Source organism: Schistocerca americana, chromosome 1, assembly GCF_021461395.2.
Source record: "Schistocerca americana isolate TAMUIC-IGC-003095 chromosome 1, iqSchAmer2.1, whole genome shotgun sequence".
NCBI classification, from domain to species: domain Eukaryota; kingdom Metazoa; phylum Arthropoda; class Insecta; order Orthoptera; family Acrididae; genus Schistocerca; species Schistocerca americana.
Window position 1 is genome coordinate 351,584,530 of NC_060119.1, and position 24,718 is coordinate 351,609,247.

Here is a 24,718-nt window from a genome sequence, read left to right on the forward strand (position 1 = left end):
CTGCAGCCATGGCTTCAGCAGTCAAAATAAAATATCAATCACAATATTGTAAGAATTGCATGAGTGACCGTATGTAAAAGATATGTAACAGTATTTAAAATCTTCTTGACAGCCTGAAATACGAAGAGTGAACAGGCATCATTCCATCAACAACAGCAAAGAGAAGTAGCCATGAGGAAATGAGTGGGTTAAATAAGACAGGTTATGTTTAAAGATACATGTGCATCGACTCTGGGGTTGACCTTTGTGTCAAATATTCTGAAAGAGTGTGCTCCACCAAGATAACTTCATAAATAAGCATTGAGACTTATAAATAATTAGAAAACAACAATTAATTCAACTGGTTTTTTGCTCTACAATCGGTGCTGACAATTCATGGCAAATAAAATCATTCAGGACTAAAATGCACACATGCACTGTGCTTCTACAGCACTGTGGCATGCCCAGCACATAGCAGTGGAATGGTTAGGGCTTCAGTGGCCGGATGGGGCAGAACACACTTAACCAAGAAATCTAAAATAAAAGAAAGAGGGCAAGAAGTTAAGCATCTAACTAACTGATAAACTTTCTTCTCCTGCATGAGACAATGACAGTGAAGTTTGTTAATATCAACACAAATACTGGTATCTTCCTCTGCAAATGGCAGATCTACAAACAAATCTAAGATAAATCCATGGACATTTGCATGGCCTCCTCATATGTCTGTATAAATCTGTTCACTGAAACTTACAGGACTGTTTGCTTGGCAACAAACATAAAAAATCATATCATATAGCCAAGATTCATTGATGGCATTTCTGCAACTGGAATCAGGGGCAAGAATACTTGTCCTCATTGATCTGCAGCCCCAACACCCACAAACCGTTTTACTTGGTCCCCTCCTACTCAGATGGCCACAAACCAGTTACCTAACCCTTATTTCTTACCCTCTATCTATCCCTATACCCTGCCTAATCCTCATACCATTCTCTGCTACATCTTGTAATGCATCAAACCATCTTCAGTCTGAAAAAAGTGCATCACTTGTCTGTATCGCCTCAACTTATTTTCGATTTTTATGTGCTACAAGAATGAAGAGTTTGTCAAGTTGATTATACAGTTTTCTTATATTTTTGTGTTAAAATGTTATAAATAAGTGACACCTGATCATCAAGAAAAGCTGTGCCGTGTCAAGTTAGCGAGTCTGCTAGGCCCAGCTGATTGCTGAATCGCAGCATGCGACAAAGATAACAACCACGATGCAGCTGGCCGCAACGAACATTTGCCGGCGACTGCTGAGAAAAAACATTTATTGTTAAAGAGAGAATTATCATGATACGTTTGTTCACATAGAATGGTTCTTGGTTTGTCCTTTTAAAATCTCAATAGTAGTATCCGAGTACTGAGCCTCGAGAGAGATCATCTCACGAGTATGATGAGATTGGCTCACACATATGATACATGTATTAGTCTGCAATGGGGATAGAACTCAAGTGTTTTCAAAGCAGTTCTAAATCATTTAGAAAGGTATTTTGAGAAGATTATCAGTTTGGGAAGAAAATGATTATTTCAGCAATTTTGGCAGAGTATAGACTCGCCAGGTATAGGAAAAGCTCTAATTTATTGAAGTGCGAGATTAGTTTCTCTTATGTACTATTAATGGTGCATTGTGCTGCCTAATAGCCACGCATTTGTAGGCAAACCATATTTCAATATTTTTGGGAGATTTTCCGTTGGCTGGTGTATGTAAAGAGACGTGTTCACATATAGTTGTTTGGTTATTTTGTGGTTGAGGATTAAAGCACACGCTAAGGGATAGTAGCACTGTATTGCATTATTGTGGTTGTGCAAGTGTACACAAGCACTGAGGAATAGTGGCTTAGCAATATTTGGTTAGGATTTATTGTATGACTTCAGCGTGAGCATCGTAACATAGTAAACTCCAGAAATCTCGTTGTATGCACTGAATGTGTAGTCTACATTAAGAAAAATGGTTGTCCTATGTAATAGTTATTCATTGAGAAACACTTGGAATTTTGCTGAGAATTTGATAGCTCGTAAATGACAAATCAAGAACCATTTATTAGAGAACACACAAATTTTCCCTAAAAGATATCATTGAGGGCTGGGTTTTGAGTTTTAAAGATTAGTAGGTTGCAGAAGAAAACGCCTCAACTGTTGAGTTTTGTTTGATTATTTTAAGTTCATATAGCTGAAAAGTGGCAGTGATATTTAGGTTTTTTGTTTCACTTCTTTTTATTGAATTTCCGCTTTTTGGGGTTTGGAATAGAGCACCCGCATTCGTAAAATAAAATACTGACTTGTACCTGTAAACAACCAAACTCTTATCTTGAATATATCTTTTCATGACAAAGTAAATCTAAAGGCCAATAAAGTAACAGACTGGAATATTGGTAAAAGCAACATTCAAAGAAATTAAAGAGAAGGAATAGTATTGTTTGGTTAATAGCTTGCAATGAAAAGAAAGGTAATTAATCTTTATTTAGACAGGAACAGCAAGTTTACATTTTATTGAAAACCGGTTAATTATAAATGAAAAGTTATTACAATTAAATCTGAAAGGTTGAGATTGATGACATGGTTTAATATGATAAAATTTCAATAGAGTTAAGGAAATTGGTGTGGCAAGGTCCTACTTATAGAGGTTATCGTTGATTGACAAAAAAAAGATAAACAATATTAAATTATATCTTTGCCTTTTGAATGTATTCTCCAATTTACATAAAAATTTACAACGTTCACAATGATTGCTTGTATATACGATTATTCATTGAAGCTTTAAAGGAGGAGCAACTACAAGAGGCAATGGATCTATAAGAAGTATTCATCAGTTGTAAATGAAAGCTGTCATTTCTGGTACCTACACTGTCAAGAAAGTGTTTAGTTGTGTTGTCAGAGTACACAGAGTAAGCTTCACTACAGGTTGCTGTTTTTGGTAAGGTAAATACATCATTCCTGCTAACTGTAAACTCTTGAATTTAATATTTTTCTGCTGACTTATACTAGCATTGGTGGCAGTTTATCTTTCGGACTCAGTGAATCCTGGTAGCCAGAGGTGTTGTCATAATTAATATCCAGGTAGCTGCCACTGAACCTATCATAGCACAAAAAGTGTTAGTGTGTCGATCCTTTTGCACATAGTGTTGTCGTAACGAGCTGTAGTGGGATTTATAGCAAGAGAAGCTGAACATCAAATCTTATGTGACATTGTTGTGTTCGTAAGGTGATTACTTCAAGTCACACAGATTATGTAGTTGAGTGTGGGCAAGGTCTTGTCAGTATAGCTTACTGTAGTATTACGAGCTTGAGCTACATTGTTTGACATTGCTTTTCACCTACATATTGCAGTGCTGTTAGAGGCTGTTCATACAGTATACCTCCTACGAGTTAGTGGTATCTAAAGGGCTGTGCAGTTCGATCTCTACATCTCCCTATGTCTCTTTATCACTCAATTTATTTACAGAGGTGGTAACATCACACAGTTTTCTTAGCACCCTGTTCCTCACTGATAACCCAAATCTTTAACACTGTACAAACTTCTTTGCTCTCATTTAAAATTGTGCCTACTAAATGAACTTTCCCAATATTTTGGTCCTAAAATGAATGTTTGTCTTTCATATTGGTTCAGGGTTTGAATTTCAAAAGGAATTACAACAAAGAAAATAACTGTTACTCATTTGTGCAGGACACAAATGTGTAATGAAGGTCTTTGTCTCAAGTAAAGAAACCAAGCACAATACTTTCTAGTTTGAATATGGAAAAACTAAGCAAGGAAAAAGCAATTAACGCAAAAAATTGTGCACAGTTCCAGTAGCCTCAATCTTTCTAACTCTTTGGATCAAAATCCAAATCAATATAATTTAAGAGGATTTATTTTTGGTAATACTGAGATAGTTTATTTAATGTGTCACCTGGCATTCAGAACATTAAAAGACGTCAGTGACACAACACATTTTGATTTGCGAACATGTGCATTTTACTGCCAAATTTTGTGCATTTGCACTGCACAATCTTGTAGCTGTAAATTTCTGCACTTAGTGACAACAATATTCTCAGATAGCTTTCAAAAATTATTTTTCTTACGAATAGATATAATGCTACAGGTTTCATAGCCTCATCAACACCATACGAGAAATGTTACAAACCACAATACACAATGTGACTCTCCCTATGTGGCCTGTGAGCATTTACATCTGAATAGGTACTTCTTTAAGGATACTGACAAATGTCTCCACATTTCATCCATCAGCTGAAAGTAAACCTTGACTTTAATTACTCCACACATAATATTTTCTATACGATAGATAATTAGCATATAAAATGAATCATACCTCACCATTCCAAACTGCTTTGAAGAAATGAAGGTGTCTTTCGGTCCCCAGTGTTAATATGGTGTTTGAGCAGAGTGCAACTCCTGCGGCAAATTTCACAGATAAATCAGTACTTAAAGCTGCTGTTGCTTCATTGATTGTCATGATAGATCGAGTCTGAAAAATAAAAAATCATCCAATTATAAATACAACACAAAAAAACTGTGGGAAGCTAGCTTTCATAATTTGCACTTTGTAGACTATATTACAATCCTGCATGTACAGTCATACAATTTTATTATTACTAATATTTACGAAGAAAGAACTCCCCATCTCCCACTCATTGCTCATCTGTCTAAACTATTGTAATTTATCCCACTTGAGCCACAAATGGTAAGGACACTAATCTGATGGAAATTGCCTGAAATTTGCTCAGTGTGAACCTTCTTCCAACTCTCTCTCTCTCTCTCTCTCTCTCTCTCTCTCTCTCTCTCTCTAACCTTCTCAATCACTGCGACAAAATGAAAGCATACAATATAATGAAAATGTAAAAACGTACCCAGAAATCTGTCACCATTCCTGTCCTCAGTACGCAGTATGTTACTAACATGCGATTGTATGATGAACTAGCTGAGAGCTAAGGGGTTTCTGTTACGTTTTTCTCTTCCACCCCTCCCCCCCCCCCCCCTTCCTCTCCTTCAAACAAGCCTAAATAAAACAACTGATTTTCTTCAGAAAGAGCCTAACAGGGCGTTCATCGAACCACTTTCACACAACTTCTCTACTGTTTCAGTTTCTAGCAGTATGTTGAAAAAATGAACACTTAAATATTTCCATGCAAGCTCTGATTTCTCTTATTTTATTATAATGATCATTTTCCCCTATGTCAGGCATTAATAAAATATTTTCGGATTTGGAGGAAAACATTGTTGTTTGAGATTTTGTGAAAAGATCTGGCTGCAATGAAAAATGCCTTTATTTTAATGACTGCCACTACAACTCGTCCATCGTATCCATTACACTCGCTCCTCTATTTTGTGATAATACAACATGAGCTGCCTTTCTTTCAACTTTTTTGATTTCCTCTGACAAACCTACATAGTAAGGATTCCATATTGCACAGCAGCACACTAACAAAGATTAGACAAGCAAAGTGTAGACAGTATCTTTAGTGGATCTCTCACATTTTCTAAATGTTCTGGCAATAAAATGCAATCTCTGGTTCACCCTTCCCACAAAACTTCATATGTGATGGTTCAAATTTAAGATGTTCATAATTGCCATCCCTAGGTATTTAGTGAAATTGACAGCCTTCTGATTTCTGTAATTTATTTTGCAACGGAAATTGAATGGATACCTTTGAGTACTGATGTGAATGACCTCACAGTTTTCATTATTTAGGGTAAATTGTCGCTTTCCACAGCATACGGTTCTTCTTCTTTTTATTGTGCCTTTGTCCCACATCGGTGCAGGGTCGGCATGCTTATTTATGGATTTGGCATGTTTAATTTAAAAGGTGGCAACATAATTTTTTTGTCAGAACCCCCTTCAATCTCCTCCCAGGACATTATAGTGTACCCCAACTGCCTGTGTGCAGTGTTATTCATGTGAAAAAGATTGAAAATTTTCTATGTGTTTGGGAATTGTGTATCTGTTGTGAGACTTAGGAGCTATCCTGGCATTCACCTAGTGGGATCAAGACAACCACCTAAAAACCACATGCTGGCTGGCTGGCACATCGACTCTTTTTGTTAATCTGGTGTGTAGATTCGAACCAGGACCGACGCACCACCTTGTCCCGAAACTGGCACTTTTACAGTGAAGCCATCTGGGCAGGTTTTTCATGTCATACAGATATCTTGTCTAAATCAATTGCTTTTGATCTTCTGATTACTTTACTAAAAGCGAAATGACAGCATCAACTCTGAAAAATTTAGGACAGCTGCTCAGAATGTCTCCTAAAACATTTATACAGATCAGAAACAGCAAAGGGCCTACAACACTGCCTTGTGGAATGCCACTTATCACTTCTGTTTTACTCAATGACTTTCCATTAGTTATTAAATTACTGTGACCTTTCTGACAGAAAATCATGAATCCAGTCACACAACTGACACAATACTCACAGGCACGCAATTTGATTTGAAGTTGCTTGTGAGGAACAGTGTCAAAAGTTTTTTGAAAATCTAAAAATACTGAATCAATTTGAGATTCCCTTTTGATAGCACTTTTTTCTGAATCCATAAAAGACTTTGTCAGTAGATCATTTTCTTGTGATTAATTCATAAGGTTTGAACACATGTATTTTCTACGACCCTGCTGCAAACTGATGTTAGTAATCTGCGTCTACAATTCACTGGATTACTCCTATTTCCTTTCTTGAGTACTATGGGACCAGTGCAACTTTCCAGTCTTAAGGTACAGATCTTTTATTGAGCAAGCACTCATATATGACTGCTAACTGGGAAGCTATTATTTCGGCATACTCAGAAAAAACCTGATAATATGAAATTTGGATGGGAAGACATGCTTTCATTAAGTGATTTAAGGTTTGCCTTGCACTGCACTGTGGAAATTGCTCCCAAAACCCTTACACGGTTGTGCCAGTGCTCACCCTGCTTTCTTTATTTCTTTGTTGATTATTCTCGGTGTTGACATATTGTGCTGCTGCTCTGGCTGAAAAATGGGTTGTGGAAATGCAACTACTGTCTACTGTAAATGATGTAGCTGACCGTTGGAGAGTTGCGTTACACAGTCTTTTACCTTCACTGTTCAAAACCCCCCAAATATTACACAGTTATATGCCCAATGCACTATCATTTAACTTTCCATAAGCCTCATTAATAGTTAGCAGGCGAACATCCACATACTGCTACAACAGTTTGCTATTGAACATCTACGAGCTGTAAAAACCTAACCATGAAGTTCACAGTTCTTGAAGAATAGAAAAGTATGTATGGAACAGACACTGTTACTGCTTTAACACATGGCCTATTGTTGTAACACTTATTTCACTGTTTAAGCTGATACGTTCTTGTTGTTCCAATCAACACAGGTTCCTCACCTGAAACTCAGCTGTGGACTGACTGACTCGTGACCAAAAATTGGGCCCTTTTATAATCACAATAATAGGCACTTCACACTGTTCGACATTTAATTTACAAATATTACAATTAAAACTAAACTCATTAAATTAATCAAATACATCACAAAATTCTGTCTTTTTAACAATTTCTTCTACTAAAAGGGTTAAGCTGAATTATTTGTTTAAATCATGAAGTTTACATACATAGTTACGCAAACAATACTTTTGACAAAACTGTTAATTCCTTTGGAAGATAGACACGAAGCCCACGCCTACTACATTAGTACAAGTTTATATGTCAACTAGCTCTGCAGATGATGAAGAAATTGATGAAATGTACGATGAGATAAAAGAAATTATTCAGGTAGTGAAGGGAGACGAAAACTTAATAGTCATGGGTGACTGGAATTCGAGAGTAGGAAATGGGAGAGAAGGAGACGTAGTAGGTGAATATGGATTGGGGGTAAGAAATGAAAGAGGAAGCCGTCTGGTAGAATTTTGCACAGAGCATAAATTAATCATAGCTAACACTTGGTTCAAGAATCATGAAAGAAGGTTGTATATGTGGAAGAGCCCTGGAGATACTAAAAGTTATCAGATAGATTATATAATGGTAAGACAGAGATTTAGGAACCAGGTTTTAAATTGCAAGGCATTTCCAGGGGCAGATGTGGACTCTGACCACAATCTATTGGTTATGAACTGTAGATTAAAACTGAAGAAACTGCAGAAAGGTGGTAAATTAAGGACTAAACCAGAAGTTGTAGAGAGTTTGAGGGAGAGCATAAGGGAACAATTGACAGGAATGGAGGAAAGAAATACAGTAGAAGAAGAATGGGTAGCTCTGAGAGATGAAGTAGTGAAGGCAGCAGAGGATCAAGTAGGTAAAAAGACGAAGGCTAGTAGCAATCCTTGGGTAACAGAAGAAATATTGAATTTAATTGATGAAAGGAGAAAATATAAAAATGCAGTAAATGAAGCAGGCAAAAAGGAATACAAACATCTCAAAAATGAGATCGACAGGAAGTGCAAGATGGCTAAGCAGGGATGGCTAGAGGACAAATGTAAGGATGTAGAGACATATATCACTAGGGGTAAGATAGATACTGCCAACAGGAAAATTAAAGAGACCTTTGGAGAAAAGAGAACCACTTGTATGAATATCAAGAGCTCAGATGGAAAACCAGTTCTAAGCAAAGAAGGGAAAGCAGAAAGGTGGAAGGATTATGTATAGGGGTTCTATACAAGGGCAATGTACTTGAGGACAATATTATGGAAATGGAAGAGGATGTAGATGAAGATGAAATGGGAGATACAATACTGCGTGAAGAGTTTGACAGAGCACTGAAAGACCTGAGTCGAAACAAGGCCCCGGGAGTAGACAACATTCCATTGGAACTGCTGACGGCCTTGGGAGAACCAGTCATGACAAAACTCTACCATCTGGTGAGCAAGATGTATGAGATAGGCGAAATACCCTCAGACTTCAAGAAGAATATTGTATTTCCAACCCCAAAGAAGACAGGTGTTGACAGATGTGAAAATTACCGAACTATCAGTTTAATAAGTCACAGCTGCAAAATACTAACGCGAACTCTTTACAGATGAATGGAAAAACTGGTAGAAGCTGACCTCGCGGAAGATCAGTTTGGATTCCATAGAAATGTTGGAACACGTGAAGCAATACTGACCTTACGCCTTATCTTAGAAGAAAGATTAAGGAAGGCAAACCTATGTTTCTAGCATTTGTAGACTTAGAGAAAGCTTTTGACAATGTTGACTGGAATACTCTCTTTCAAATTCTGAAGGTGGTAGGGATAAAATACAGGGAGCAAAAGGCTATTTACAATTTGTACAGAAACAAGACGGCAGTTATAAGAGTCGAGGGACATGAAAGGGAAGCAGTGGTTGGGAAGAGAGTGAGACAGGGTTGTAGCCTCTCTCCGATGTTATTCAATCCGTATATTGAGCAAGTAGTAAAGGAAACAAAAGAAAAATTCGGAGTAGGTATTAAAATCCATGGACAAGAAATATAAACTTTGCGGTTCGCCAATGACATTGTAATTCTGTCAGAGGCAGCAAAGGACTTGGAAGAGCAGTTGAACGGAATGGACAGTGTCTTGAAAGGAGGATGTAAGACGAACATCAACAAAAGCAGAACGAGGATAATGGAATGTAGTCGAATTAAGTCGGGTGATGCTGAGGGAATTAGATTACGAAATGAGACACTTAAAGTAGTAAAGGAGTTTTATTATTTGGGGAGCAAAATAACTGATGATGGTCGAAGTAGAGAGGATATAAAATGTAGAATGGCAATAGCAAGGAAAGCGTTTCAGAAGAAGAGGAATTTGTTAACATCGAGTATAGATTTAAGTGTCAGGAAGTGGTTTCTGAAAGTATTTGTATGGAGTGTAGCCATGTATGGAAGTGAAACATGGACGATAAATAGTTTGGACAAGAAGAGAATAGAAGCTTTCGAAATGTGGTGCTACAGAAGAATGCTGAAAATTAGATGGGTAGATCATGTAACTGATGAGGAGGTATTGAATAGAATAGGGGAGAAGAGGAGTTTGTAGCACAACTTGACAAGAAGAAGGGACCGAGAGGTAGGGCATGTTCTGAGGCATAAAGGGATCACAAATTTAGCATTGGTGGGCAGCGTGGAGGGTAAAAATCGTAGAGAGGGACCAAGAGATGAATACACTATGCAGATTCAGAAGGATGTAGGTTGCAGTAAGTACTGGGAGATGAAGAAGCTTGCACAGGATAGAGTAGCATGGAGAGCTGCATCAAACCAGTCTCAGAACTGAAGACCACATCAACAACAACAACAACAACAACAACAACAGCAACCTATAAATCTTTTTGGTGATTAAAGTAGGTAATTGAGGGCTGGCTTTGCTAACATGTTTTCGAATAGAGTTAAACAGATCCTTTAGAAATACTATTAGTTGTTCCTCCAAATGTTATAATTAGTACAGAATGTATATTTGTTTATACATCAACAATAGAATTTAACTTACGAAACATCACTGATTTCAACCTATAACAAAAGTTGCTAACTAGGAATAGTCGAAACAAATTAGAAAACCAATTACATACATAAAACTAAGCACAAAATTAGATCTGGTGTTACATTCTTGTAAACTGACAGCCAACCTTTCTCTCTTATGGAAATAGAGATTATACTCACTTATGTCAATAGTCATTAAAAAAAATTAAAAATACTATAAGGAGGCAGATGGCAAAACAAGAGGGGAAGCAAAATTGTCATGGCTTGCTACACCACAAGGTCTTCAATTTGTGGGGGCAAAAATAATATCTTGCACCACTTGGCCCAGGCCAGATAAATTTATGTAAGAATTCAGATAAATTTATATAAGAATTCAGATGTCATATCCAACTAGACAGGCGGCAGCACTCTCTTACCTGAGAGACACCTGGAAGAGATGAGGCTGGACACAGCACTGCATCTCATCATATCATACCCAAGACAAAAGGTACAGAAATTTGCCATAATAATGCAAAAACTGACATACTATTTTTTTAAAACTCGTCGATCAACAGCTGCCCAACAAATTGTATTTTTTGTCTAAATTTCACATTCACGTTCCCAAACTAATGGCTGGTTTCAATTCCATTGAATTATCTTTAGATTCGAGTACATCGGATACAAGAGTAATCAGTTAAAATTTAGGAGTAATATGTATATTTAAGGGAATATGATGTACTTCGCATACTGGTCATAGGATTTCTATCCAATATACTCAGATCGGAAAGTGCTTCAATGGAACCCTAGAGAGATTAAAATTTATTTGTTGTAGTAATTTTTGAGAACGTGTTTCTCTGGAGTACAGCAGTTTACTTACAATTAAAATTGAATATAAACAGTCACAACCACAATAAACTTTTTTTTTTTAATACAAGGTTTCCAGTTTCGGCCTGTTTTAGACCATCTTCAGGCCCACACTTAAATATTTACATACAACAGAATTAGAGGGACATCTTAACATATAACAAAAACTAAAAGAAGAACTTATACCCGTGATGTAGATGGTGACTCTGAATGGAGCAGGCACTACACATCCACAAATGCCAACTGCTAAGGAGAGTGATACAGCTGCTGCTTAAATACGCAATGCTCCACCCTCTGCACACTGATTACATCAATGATAGCCAATCAGGTGTACAAGGTGTCAAACGGTTTTTACAATAAAGTATATGTAAAAGGGTCACATGAAAGCTAACAACACATGAAAAAATATGTGCCTTGTATTATATAAAGTAACTGCTACACACAGCATCTACATCTACACGGATACTCTGCAAATTACATTTAAGTGCCTGGCAGAGGGTCCATCGAACCACCTTCACAATTCTCTATTATTCCAATCTCGTATAGTGCGCAGAAAGAATGAACACCTATATCTTTCCGTACGAGTTCTGATTTCCCTTATTTTATCATGGTGATCGTTCTTCTCTATGTAGGTCGGTGTCAACAAAATATTTTCGCATTCAGAGGAGGAAGTTGGTGACTGGAATTTCGTGAGAAGATTCCATCGCAACGAAAAGCGCCTTTCTTTCAATGATGTCCAGCCCAAATCCAGTATCATTTCTGTAACACTCTCTCCCCTATTTCACTGCCTTTCTTTGAACTTTTTCGATGTACTCCGTCAGTCCTATCTGGTAAGGATCCCACACCGCGCAGCAGTATTCTAAAAGAGGATGCACAACCGTAGTGTAGGCAGTCTCCTTAGTAGGTCTGTTACATTTTCTAAGTGTCCTGCCAATAAAACGCAGTCTTTGGTTAGCCTTCCCCACAACATTTTCTATGTGTTCCTTCCAGTTTAAGTTGTTCGTAATTGTAATACCTAGGTATTTAGTTGAATTTACGGCTTTTAGATTAGACTGATTTATAGTGTAACCGAAGTTTAACGAGTTCCTTTTAGCACTCATGTGGATGACCTCACACTTTTCATTTTTAGGGCCAACAGCCACTTTTCACACCATTCAGATATTTTTTCTAAATTGTTTTGCAGTTTGTTTTGATCTCCTGATGACTTTATTAGTCGATAAACGACAGCGTCATCTGCAAACAACCAAAGACAGCTGCTCAGATTGTCTTCCAAATCATTTATATAGATAAGGAACAGCAAAGGGCCTATAACACTACCTTGGGGAACGCAAGAAATCACTTCTGTTTTACTCTATGACTTTCTGTCAATTACTATGAACTGTGACCTCTCTGACAGGAAATCACAAATCCAGTCACTTAACTGAGACGATATTCCGTAAGCACGCAATTTCACAACGAGCCGCTTGTGTGGTACAGATCAAAAGCCTTTCGGAAATCCAGAAATACAGCATCGATCTGAAATCCCTTGTCAATAGCACTCAACACTTCATGTGAATAAAGAGCTAGTTGTGTTTCACAGGAACGATGTTTACTAAACCCATGTAGACTGTGTGTCAATAGACTGTTTTCTTCAAGGTAATTCATAATATTCTAACACAATATATGTTCCAAAATCCTGCAGCATATCGACGTTAACGATATGGGCCTGTAATTTAGTGGATTACTCCTACTACCTTTCTTGAATATTGATGTGACCTCTGCAACTTTCCAGTCTTTGGGTACGCATCTTTCGTTGAGCGAACGGTTGTATATGATCGTTAAGTATGGAGCTAATGCATCAGCATACTCCAAAAGGAACCTAATTGGTATACAGTCTGGACCAGAAGACTTGCGTTTATTAAGTGATTAAGTTGCTTCACTACTCCGAGGATATTTACTCCTACATTACTCATGTTGACAGCTGTTCTCGATTCGAATTCTGGAATATTTACTTCGTCGTCTGTTGTGAAGGCATTTCGGAAGGCTGTGTTTAGTAACTCTGCTTTGGCAGCACTGCCTTCAATAGTATCTCCATTGCTATCGCGCAGAGAAGGCATCAATTGTTTCTTGCTGTTAACATATTTCACATATGACCAGAATCTCTATGGATTTTCTGCCAGGTTTCGAGAAAGTTTCGTTGTGGAAACTGTGATAAGCATCTCCCATTGAAAACCGCGCTAAATTTTGAGCTTCTGTAAAGATCACCAATCTTGGGTATTTTGCATCTGTTTAAATTTGGTATGTTTGTTTTGTTTTTTCTGCAACAGTGTTCTAACCCGTTTTGTGTACCAAGGAGGATCAGCTCCGTTGTTTGGTAATTTATTTGGTATAAAGCTCTCAATTGCTGCCGATACTATTTCTTTGAAATTAACCCTTAACTACTATGGGCATTCACAGGAACACAATTACTATGGAGGGGTCTCACAGACAGCATTTTTCTATTTTATATATCAAACCAGAATTTTGCAGAACATATATAGTTTCTTGACTTCCAGTGATTCATTACACTTCTTAGAGGTGGCCTTTGTAGAAATTTGATTTTCTTTAAGCACTACTATATTTTAAACACTCCGACAATTAAAACAAAGCGAAATCTGGAGTATATTTTTATTTTATGAGTTACGAAAATAACAGCAAATAGTTAGCTCTCTACTCACAGATTTTCATCAGAGGGATTATATTACAAATTGGCAATATAACTAGGTGGAAAAATCCTACATGACTTACGATAAATTGTGTGCGAATTCAGCTTTCAGTTTATAACTCTCTTTGCGATGCAGAGCGAATGTTTCAGTCCATAAGTCTATGAATGGAGAAACTTTGCCACATTTTACTTCTAAAATTACAAGTAAAAAACTAAATACTTGTTCTCATGTGCCACTGAATCATACTTTAGTCAATTTCCACCTGCAAAGACTTCACGCAGACCTTCCTGGAACACTCCAAACAAATCGGAACACCACACTGTTGACATGGATACCTTGTTTTCCTCTTCGGACGAGGAGGGCAAAAGGTATACGTTTCTCGATTTCCGAATTCTTCTTTCGGTGTCCCGAGGCTCATCTTGCAAGTGAAGACATCTGTCTCACATAACACATGTTGCACGGAAGGCCCAGCTTTCGCCACCATGGAGAAACAGTAGCATGCAATAAAAACGCGGCACGCAAACACTATGGTATGTCTGCGAGACCTCTCAAGGCTAATAATTACGAAACAAAGAGCAGCAACAACGCAAGAATGCCGGCACGTGTAGCTTGACAGCCAATAGGAAGGTACACGCAAGAGCCCATTTGGCTTTGCAGGGGTGTGAGAAATATCTCGACACAAAAATTAGTAGTGGTCTGAGATACGGTCGATAGTAGTTAAGGGTTAAGCCACATCTGGTCTACACTTAGATTATTAATTTGGAAATGAGTGGAGGTGTCTCTCAGGAAGTTGACAAGTGAATTTTTATCTGCTTTTTTGAATAGTTACATTTTTCACTTATTTTTCAAGGATTTGGGGATTACAATATTCAATCTTGCTAGGACAACCCTGCGTTTACTAATACCTGAATCGGTTTTGATGCTCGTTATTAACTCAGGATTATTTAACTACTCGAAATAGTTTTCAGAGAAAGCGTTTAGCACAATTTCGGATGATATTTTATGCGTACCTCCGGAATTAAACATGTATTTTCGCCAACATATCGAGGGTAAATTAAAGTCACCAACTATTATCGTATGAGTCGCGTACATATTTGAAATCAAACTCGAGTTTTCTTTGAACCTTTCAGCAACTGTATCATCAGCATTACATCAATTTGTGATAAAACAGAGATATCCAATTATAATTTGTTGTGAGAACATTGATAGCCTTCTGTGGGCATTTATCGTGAACTCTGACACTGTATGGCAGCAAAGATGGCGGTTAGGTGTCGCTAAAGGTTCCGAGGAAGACGTCATGGTCATACCGATATGTGCCATCCAGCAGAAGAGGATCTCAGAGCTCTAACAGTGGCTGGAAGTCACACACGTACTGTCATGCAAGTTGACATGTAGAAATGCATGCAAGTGATTGCATATTGCTCTTAGATTGTAATTCCAGTGAGAATACTGCTTGACTGACACCTTTATTTAGATCAAAGTGGCATGGAGGTGATGTGCTCATTTCACAGGGCTGATTTCAAAGCTGTGACATTGACTATTTGTTACCAACTACTGCTATGCAAGTAAGACGATGGTCGTAATATGTGTCAAATCCCCCAGGTGAAATTAACCATGTAACTAACATTAATAACAAATAAAGTAGGATACCTAAAGCATTAAAAAAGAAAAAAAATGCAAGTTACATTAAAATAAGTATGGCACAAAGTCTCATTTACCCATCAAGGTAGTCAAAGACAAAACAATGAATATAAGAAAACTGAAGTACAAAAAACTGTGGACATAGTTGTTTGCAGTCATTACACAAAATAGGCATACAAAATGTCTGATGCACAGAAATATAGGTTACAACACCAAGATGTAATACATCATGGACCCATCTAAATAGTCATAAATGTAAAACAATTGCATAAGCAGTCAAAAACTAAATGATACTGTGACTGTAGTTTTTTACAGTCAGAGAAAAATATCAATAAGGATGAAGTTACAATTATTATTTGGAGAAATAAAAGAGGAATAAATATGAACTGAAGAGAGAGAGAGAGAGAGAGAGAGAGAGCGCATTCTTTAGTTAGCCTAGTGCACAATCATTATGAAGTGAGACACTGCCACAAACTGGATCTATTAGATAATTCTGAGTAAAAAGCATAAATACCTAAGCATCCAAGAGTTTAGAATGAAGTGCAAAAAGTTAATTACAATCATGAAGACATTCCATAAAAAGCAAAAGAATAAAAAGGGAACAGAAGAGCAGGAATATACTATAAGTTTTCAAAAAGATCACAGAAATATCTTTATGTGAAGTCTAGTTGCTCATTGAGTATGGATGAGGTTTTAATTTTGTAGTGAGCATAAATTTCTATCTCTTCTAATGTGTGAAGTAGCAGTTCTGTAGGTGCATTGTGAAGGTTTTTCAAATTAGTCGTTACAGATCCTCCTGAGTGATTGTGATGTGTTAGTTGTCAGCCAAGTACTGATTTATTACAAGATGTAGATGAAGTGTGTTCCTCATAACAAGTAGTGAAGTTCCTACCTGTCTGGCCAATGTACTGTTTGTTGCAATTTTTATGTAATATTTTACGAACACCGGGATTAAGATAGGCATTATTGCAGTTCCAATTGTATGTCTCAGCCCACTTGGCAGAAGGTTATTAGTAATTAAGACTACTGTCAAATTTGTGTTCTTTGACAGTTTATTTGTTTTGTCAGAAATTAGGCCCATGTATGTCATTTTTGTAAATTTGCTGTTGGGAGTAGCAAGAGTGTTGAAGTTTATGAAAGAAATAATCAACTTCAGTGGGGTTAAAACAGTTGGCTTTGGCAATCTGCTTTAAAATGTTTATTTCTTTTTGGATTGCATCTGGTTCCAGAGGTAATTTTAGTATTCCGTGAATCATAGATTTGAAAAATGCTTTTCTGTATTCAGACGGATGACATGAGGAGGGAGCATTAATAATTACATCACTAGCAGTCTGCCTCCTGTAAATGGCAAAACAATGTTTACCACTGCGATATGAAATTCTTAGACCTGAAAAGTTAATGCTTTTGCTGTTTTCATGTTCTGTAAAAACAAGATCAGGATGAATGTTATTTAAAATGTTAGTGAGTCCACCTCATCTCTGGAACCTTCATTCAACAACAAAGTCATCAACATACCACTTATATTATAAAATCTTATTCGTGATCTGTGGATTGTTTTTGAAAAATTATAATTCTACATGATTAACGAAGGTGTCAGCCATGGTACCTGCCAGTGAATTGCCCTTTTGTTGTCATCTTTATCATAGGTTACATCCAAAGTAATCCTTGTGGTGTACAGGTTTCCAAAACAATGCTCTTGTCAAAAGTTTAACCGTTATCTACTGTCCCGTGCAATAAAATTGCAACAATGAGCATATATTTTTAAAAAATTGTAATAAATGAGGCACAGTTGGGAAATCTAAGTTAATTAGTCCAAGAAGTTATGGGGCTTGGCAACTCAGGATAGGCAGCAAATCATCAGGTCCCACCACCTAGAAGCATGAATGCCTTTATAAGCAATGGGCAATGGCTGGGAGCTCCACAGTCATAACATTTGCTGACTGAAGACTGTATGCATCATCCTTGTGGTGCACAATTGGAAACTGGCTGTCTGCTACTGCACTGGACTACAGATTGCTATAAGGACCATTTATTGCTGTGCTGATGACTTTGTAAGGTCTTACGAACTTTCTTGTATAATTTATCTACCACCATCTAGTTCTGGTTTCTGAGAACTGTGGCTTGTTCTGTGATTATTTAGTTATGTATTACCATCTAGTTCTGGTTTCTGAGAACTGTGGCTTGTTCTGTGATTATTTAGTTATGTATTAACATAAGTTGTGCATATTTGTACAGGAGAGCCAAATAACCATGTACAAAACAGTTATAAAGAAAAACTTACCTTATTACGGTAATTGGCACTGAGTATCTCATCAGTATAAAATCGGTACTGGTGCAGCTTTGACAACTGGAGAGCTGCTCTATGTTTTTGTTCTTCAGCACTTGGAGTAGTAGTTAAATGTTGAAAAAGGGCATCAGAATTGAGAGTTTCCCATACTTTCATCTGCAAATGTGTATAGAGATTTGATAAAGCATACAATTATTCATTTTCTCTGTAAGAAGTTCCTGTAACTGCATGCACACTTCAGAAAAGATTATTTCACACTTATGATTTATGAGAACCTTAGTTTCAAACATGTTTACTTAGCATCTTTTCTTATGAACTATGATAGATGTGCAGACACCTGGTAAATGTAATATTTCAATCCTCCTCCATTCATCCACAATAACTGATAACCTAAGTAATGGGTGGTTGTCTAACGTAACAAGGATGAAAATTCTAGCCAGCAGGTAAAGCGAAGGATGGCAGATGTTTGCTATGTACAATATAAAAGTACAGGGGCTGAAAGAAAGGCTGTGAAAGCTTCGAAAACTTCTGAAGCTGAAGGAATGCAAGTGTAATTTATACTAAGCAATGGGTACAACAGCTTCAGAATAAAGGGCGAAGAGATGGTGTTGCAGATGGGGAAGGAGGGGGGGAGGGAGGGAGATGAATACAGCAAAAATAAAAGCAATAAAAAAACTTGTTTTGATCACAAAAATTCTTTACTAGGCGATATTCCATTGGGAGTTTCTAGTATCAACCTCCACTATGGGATGCAAGACAATGGATGCTGCAGAGACTGATCATACATTGATCTTCACACCAGTGGCAGTATGATCTCATCAACTGGTACAAGGCTATCAAAAGTTGCTCAAAAAAAAAACTGTTTTCACGTGGCCCAATTGTGCTTGCTTTGTGTTTAGGTTCAAAGAGCAAAATGCTGCAACAACCATAAAACAAGTTTTGTGCCCTGTATGGTAAAGAACCTCCCATTAAACCTACTACTTATTAATGGCCCAAGTGTTTTGTAGATACCAGCAATTTAGTAGACCATAAAAAAATCATCAGTATCCAAAAGCCTCAGATGATGATACACGAAAGACAAAGTTTTTTTTCAGAATCAAGCGTACTGACATAATGTTTACATCTTAAATCAGGTGGTTGAATGAAGACAACAATTTTATTGTACACAGTCTTCATGATGAATTAACATTTTACTGAAGTGGCAAAGTGAGTACATATCATTATCTTATTTAAGACAGTGAAAATCCATGGTAATCTACAGAAAAATTTTGTGGGAGATAGAAATGGAATCCTATTTGTGGCTTAAGCATGAGCAAATTTTGTGGTCCATTCTTTTTATTTAACAAATAAGCAAGACAGAGTTTAAAAAATCTAAAATTCATGACAAAGTACAATACATAACATTTCAAATAAGAAGGTGTACCAAACACAACAATAATTAAGTCCATGATTTCCTCTGGAACCAATTACCATGTCAGTGGCTACATTAAGAGGGCTCTCCTAGCATGGCCACATTATTTGCTAGCATTGCCACTTCATTCGCTGGACCTGATACCTCTTGTGGATATATTACTACACAGAGCAGCTTCACTCACGAAGAGCACAATAGGAATCTAAGTCACAGTTGAAGTTAGGCTTGTCATGACCCAATAGGTATCGCAAGAAATGAAATTAAGGTGACATGTCAGCTGAGCTACCAAAAGAAATCACAATTCACCTTAAAAATGTAAAATAAATATTTTAACAATATTATGACAAGGAAAGTTGCTATTCACCATATAGCGGAGATACTGAGTTAGAGATAGACACAACAAAAAGACACTCACAATTATAGCTTTTGGCTATTAAGGCCTTCGTCAAAACACACACACACACACACACACACACACACACACACACACACACACAAAAGCAGGTTGCGTTTGCGCGCGCGCGCGTGTGTGTGTGTGTGTGTGTGTGTGTGTGTGTGTGTGTGTGTGTGTGTGTGTGTGTGTTGACAAAGGCCTTAATGGCCAAAAGCTATAATTGTGAGAGTCGTTTTGTTGTGCCTATCTGCAACTCAGCATCTCCACTATATGGCGAGTAGCAACTCTCCTCATAATATTGTTACATTCCATCCTGGATTTTCCATCGTTTGAAATAAAGACTTTCGGAATATTAATACTAATTCTATTGGCCTTGATTGCAAATTATAATTCAGATTATCTGCTTTGATTCCAATCTTCATATCATAAAAATTTGGTTATAACTGGTGAAAATTCCAGAGCGGTATATGTGCATGCTGTCGCTACGATTGATATCAATTGTAGTGATCTTGTGAGTGCACTGACATTCAGGGAGAAGAAATAAAAAAATCTCTGAGGTTTGCTAGTGGCATTGTAATTCTGTCCGTACTTCTCTCATATTTTAGATCATGGTTACCGTACAATATTTCATATGGGATAAGCAAAAACTGTGTGTGCATCACTCTGAAATTAATTCATGTTAATATTTCATAAAAAACAACAGTTTTATCATCTGCAGTACTCATACCTATCATTCATCATATATGAGATACTTTTTATTAGTGTGTTGTGGCTCTACTGACCTCAGAAGCCTAGAGAGAAAGAAATATATTTTGTCAAATTTCACTATAGTTATCTAATTTTGCCGAATACACAGTTTTCTCCAGACCACACTACCCTTCAAGGCTTTCAGATCAATAGTACCAGTCTGTTAGCCATGTTCCAGTATTTTTCTTTCTTTCTACTTCCAACTTAACATTAACCAATTTTTCCAGCAATATATTAAACTTTATTTCTACAATGTGTTACAAAAAACAAATACCGCAGTGCTTCTATTATTTTCAGAGTGTTTTGGTTACCTGACAAACTTTCTAGATACGCTCTTAACAACTTTATGCACATTTTAATTATTCCCTCCAACTTTTGATATGATCTAATAGTTTGTCTAACACTAGAATTTCTAAAATGCATCGAACCTCCCCACTCCTCCACAGTCATCTGTTTCTGTTACAGGATATACATAAGCAAGTGCTCCTCAGTGCACAGACTATTCCTGAATTTCCTTTACTACATCTATCTCCTGCATAAATTTTACAAGTTTCTTATATGCTACAGGCAGAACATTGTTGGTGGATCCTCATTAAAATTTCTGGATCCCACAAATATTCAATGCACTCTATGAAGAAGCACTGATTGATAACAAAATGCAAAAATAAGAAACAGAGAAGTTGATTACACAAAGTTAGATGCAAATATCAAAATGAAAGGTATTTATTAAGAAAGCAATTCTTTCCATCTACCTTCAGTTTCAGTACATCTGGTTTTTCAAATACCAACTTCATCTTTTTCCAGTCAAATGATGCTTTCTTCCTGTAATCATCTAATGGTCCTGATGGGAGGTCTGGTATAAAGCTTGTATCATTTGCGTGGGCCATCTTCCGGTTTGTATGTCACTGTAAAAATAAAAATTACACAGATGTCATTCAAAGAATAAAAATCAATTATTGAGTAGCCGGTAGAAAAGCACGGTGTCTACTTTGTTAATGAGCTACAGTACTGTAAATTGTTCCAAAACAGTGCAACAAGAAATAAGAATTAAACATACATATAATACCGGTACTGGATGCGGTCTTCTTTCACAACGGAAATAATAAATGTAATCACCAAAGTCACGAAAACGATCTGGGCTAAATGGGTGTGTACTGAAAACACAGAAAGTAAACCGGCGACGAAACTTTCAGGTATATGCCTGCATATTTTAGACACAACCACACGTAACGAGAACGTCTACGTAGAAGTAACAACGGCAAGATTATGCATCAGTTTATGAGAAAAAGATCAGCTAACTCTTCTTCTGCGACACAGGAATTAGCTGAAGCAACTGGTGGACGGACATGTTTTGCGGAGATTTACATTTTGGCCAATATAATATCGTCACACTTGGCACTCTCTTTGTGTCTCTCTCTCGTCCACACAATAATAGAGCCGTCATTTCCACAGAGAACTGAAATTAGCTCAGCAGTTACGCCTCCACTTTACCACTTTAACTGATTGACAACTACCGTCACGCATCGCGTCTTTCGTTTGTTACAAATTCAGCCATGCAAATTGAATTTGGCGGGAAGATCTCAACCTCACGTGACGACTTTTACACCTGTTGAAAAACCCATGCAACCCTTGACAATGTCACTATAGTGTTTGAAGAAAAAAAATACGCTTCTTATGATAGTGTAAGGTGGTTGTTCACATTTCCGTATTACAAGCACAGATATTCAAAAGTGAATGAAAGTGTTGTATAGCATTCATAGATCAAAAACATTAATTTTTGTAAATCAATATACGTTCTGTTGCTCGATGTTATTCATTTTACGATACGGGTATAATTTTTTTACTGCGCCATGAAATAGCAGAGTTGAAGAAGCCGACACATCACAAAACCAAGTTCTGATTCATTGGTTTAGCGGCCTCTGTGTCATTCAACAACAATAAGATACCATATGTAAAATATGATTAAGTTCCAGCCGGCGCGAAAAAAAAGGTTGGTGGGGAATCTGTAGTACTTCTAGAAAGTATTTGCTATTGGAGAAAATAGCACAGTTGCGAAAATGAAACCTACTGTTAATTAATGAAGTATTGCCGAAGACAGTTTTTAGTTATGGTAATTAATTACAGTAATGATTGATGAATCTACACCACGGAGAGAAATAATATGGTTCAAATGGCTCTGAGCACTATGGGACTCAACTGCTGAGGTCATTAGTCCCCTAGAACTTAGAACTAGTTAAACCTAACTAACCTAAGGACATCACAAACATCCATGCCCGAGGCAGGATTCGAACCTGCGACCGTAGCGGTCTTGCGGTTCCAGACTGCAGCGAGAGAAATAATACTTACAATCCACGCCTCCACGAGCTATAGTATCTGAGCTGATGGCAGTAGCTCAAATCTGGCAGAAGGGTACAGAAGCCACCGGCTGTGTCTGTAATTTGCTTTATTTTCGTTGCTGTTTTCTGTTCTTTAACTCGTAATACTACAGTTATTAATTTATACCCGCTCTGGTTGCTAATATAATCTTTACCTAAGTCCACGTCCGCTTTCGGCCTTTCCGTGTCATTTTCAAGTTGATCTGAATATTGCGCTATGGTGAAGCTAAGTTAAATGATCATGATCATTTGACGTTGCTTCACCACAACACAGGTTTCAGCTCCACTTGAAAACGGCCGGGAATTGAAAGCCGAAACGTAACAGACTTAGTTAAGGATCATATTAGTAACTGGAGCGGCTACTAATTAACTGAATTACAGTTGCGGAACAACAGCATTCTCTGAACAGGAAGAAACAAGAGTACAGCAGTTAAATCGACAAGGAGACGAGCGTCTGTTCGAGACGGTTCTCCTTAAAATTATTGGTAGTTCTTACCTACCAGGTCCCTCGGCTCTTTCCCAAACGGACGAATTCTGTCACTGAATCCAATCTGGTAGCTAAGCTAATGTTTACAATTGAGAGGACGTTTCCTTAACTTCCTCTCTTATTCCTTCTACTGTAAATAAAAACATTTCAAAATTTTGCAAGCTTCAAATTGCGGTATGGTGAACGTTTTTGTTCTTGATCACGTGGGCATCAATGACCAAAGCAGCGTCTACTGCACCGTGAGACGTTTCATTCCTGTTGTGAAGATCCGCATTCTGTGGCTGAATAAGGGAGTACCGAGCTACTAAGAAAATGTTTACGAATAACGACGGATCATTGCGGAGACCACAGTGGCAGATGCTGCAAGAGAGGTGTCGTGCATCACGGAAAGGTTTATTGATTAAATTACGAGAGTGTGATGATGCTTTATTACCGTACACTTCCACTTACTCAGCATGACAACCTGCAGTGTTGTTCTCATTCAAACACTGGAAACGAATACACCACTATATTACAGTTCATCAATGGAGTGCGGCACTTTGTTCCTGTATCATCCGCCAGCATGCCGTCTCACGAAACTACCAACACGAATAAAATCAGAGAAATTAGACCTCATACGGAGGCTTAGCGACAAACGTTCCATCTACGCACAACTCGCCAATGGAAAGAGGAAGAAGGGAGTACAAAAATACCATCCGCCACGGAGAGTAAGGCAGCGTCCGGCGTAGACGTAGATGAAAATGTTTACTCTGTCTCTTTGTAAAATTCCGCGCTCCCTGTTATCGTCTCTGAAGGTTGTAGACATTATTCGATAAACTGCCCGTCTGTTTCTACCAGTGTTAATTAAACAATAACCTTAACGTACCGGTAGCGCCAGAGAGAAAGAATAGGAAGAGGAAGTTTGGATTGGCACTGAAGCCACGGAGCTCTGCAGACACGCTGAGCCAGGCGAATGCGTGTCCGAATAAACATTGCAATGTACTTCTTTACAACACAGACACCGCAATATCGTATTTACGCACCGATACGCCGACAACAGGCAGCGTCTTTCAATTAAAAATGTCCTCCCCTGAACGCGAATTACATAACTGTGTACGAGTACATGTTGTGATACAGGAACGAAGAGATACGTAAGTTTGGGTCTAGCTGTGAGTCGAGCACGGACAGCCACAGCGTTTAATCCATCCATCTCACCGACGACCCTTTGTGTCCGCACTGAGCCGTAGTCGATTCGGATGCGCACCGCCTGACATGTGCTGTGGCAGGCAGAGGTTGGGGTCTTGTACAACGTATGCTGGTGCTCCTGTTGCGACGACAGCCAGAGTCTGTCACGCCGGACAAACTCCTGCACCCAGACACCACTTATTTACCCATTACAAGAACGAACGCCGTCAAGTGGCTGAAGGGCACGCTGCTGTATTACATTTTGTAAGCCGCTCCC

At 37.8% G+C, this 24,718-nt stretch overlaps 1 protein-coding gene across 2 annotated transcripts in view; it reads right to left on the reverse strand.

Moving 5' to 3' along the window:
- Positions 1-24,718, reverse strand: part of LOC124599639 (peroxisomal acyl-coenzyme A oxidase 3) — a 187,754-nt gene that overhangs the window by 34,691 nt on the left and 128,345 nt on the right. The window contains exons 1-4 of one of the 2 annotated variants that reach the window (XM_047136094.1): positions 21,473-21,919; positions 21,168-21,320; positions 17,858-18,019; positions 4,332-4,487 (exon numbers count right to left, since the gene is read on the reverse strand). In XM_047136094.1, the coding sequence (XP_046992050.1) occupies positions 4,332-4,487; positions 17,858-18,019; positions 21,168-21,302 (453 nt within the window). In that variant the 5' untranslated portion in view covers positions 21,303-21,320; positions 21,473-21,919. Of the gene's footprint in view, positions 1-4,331; positions 4,488-17,857; positions 18,020-21,167; positions 21,321-21,472; positions 21,920-24,718 lie in introns of those variants that run through there. The other variant, XM_047136093.1, reaches the window with a different exon arrangement.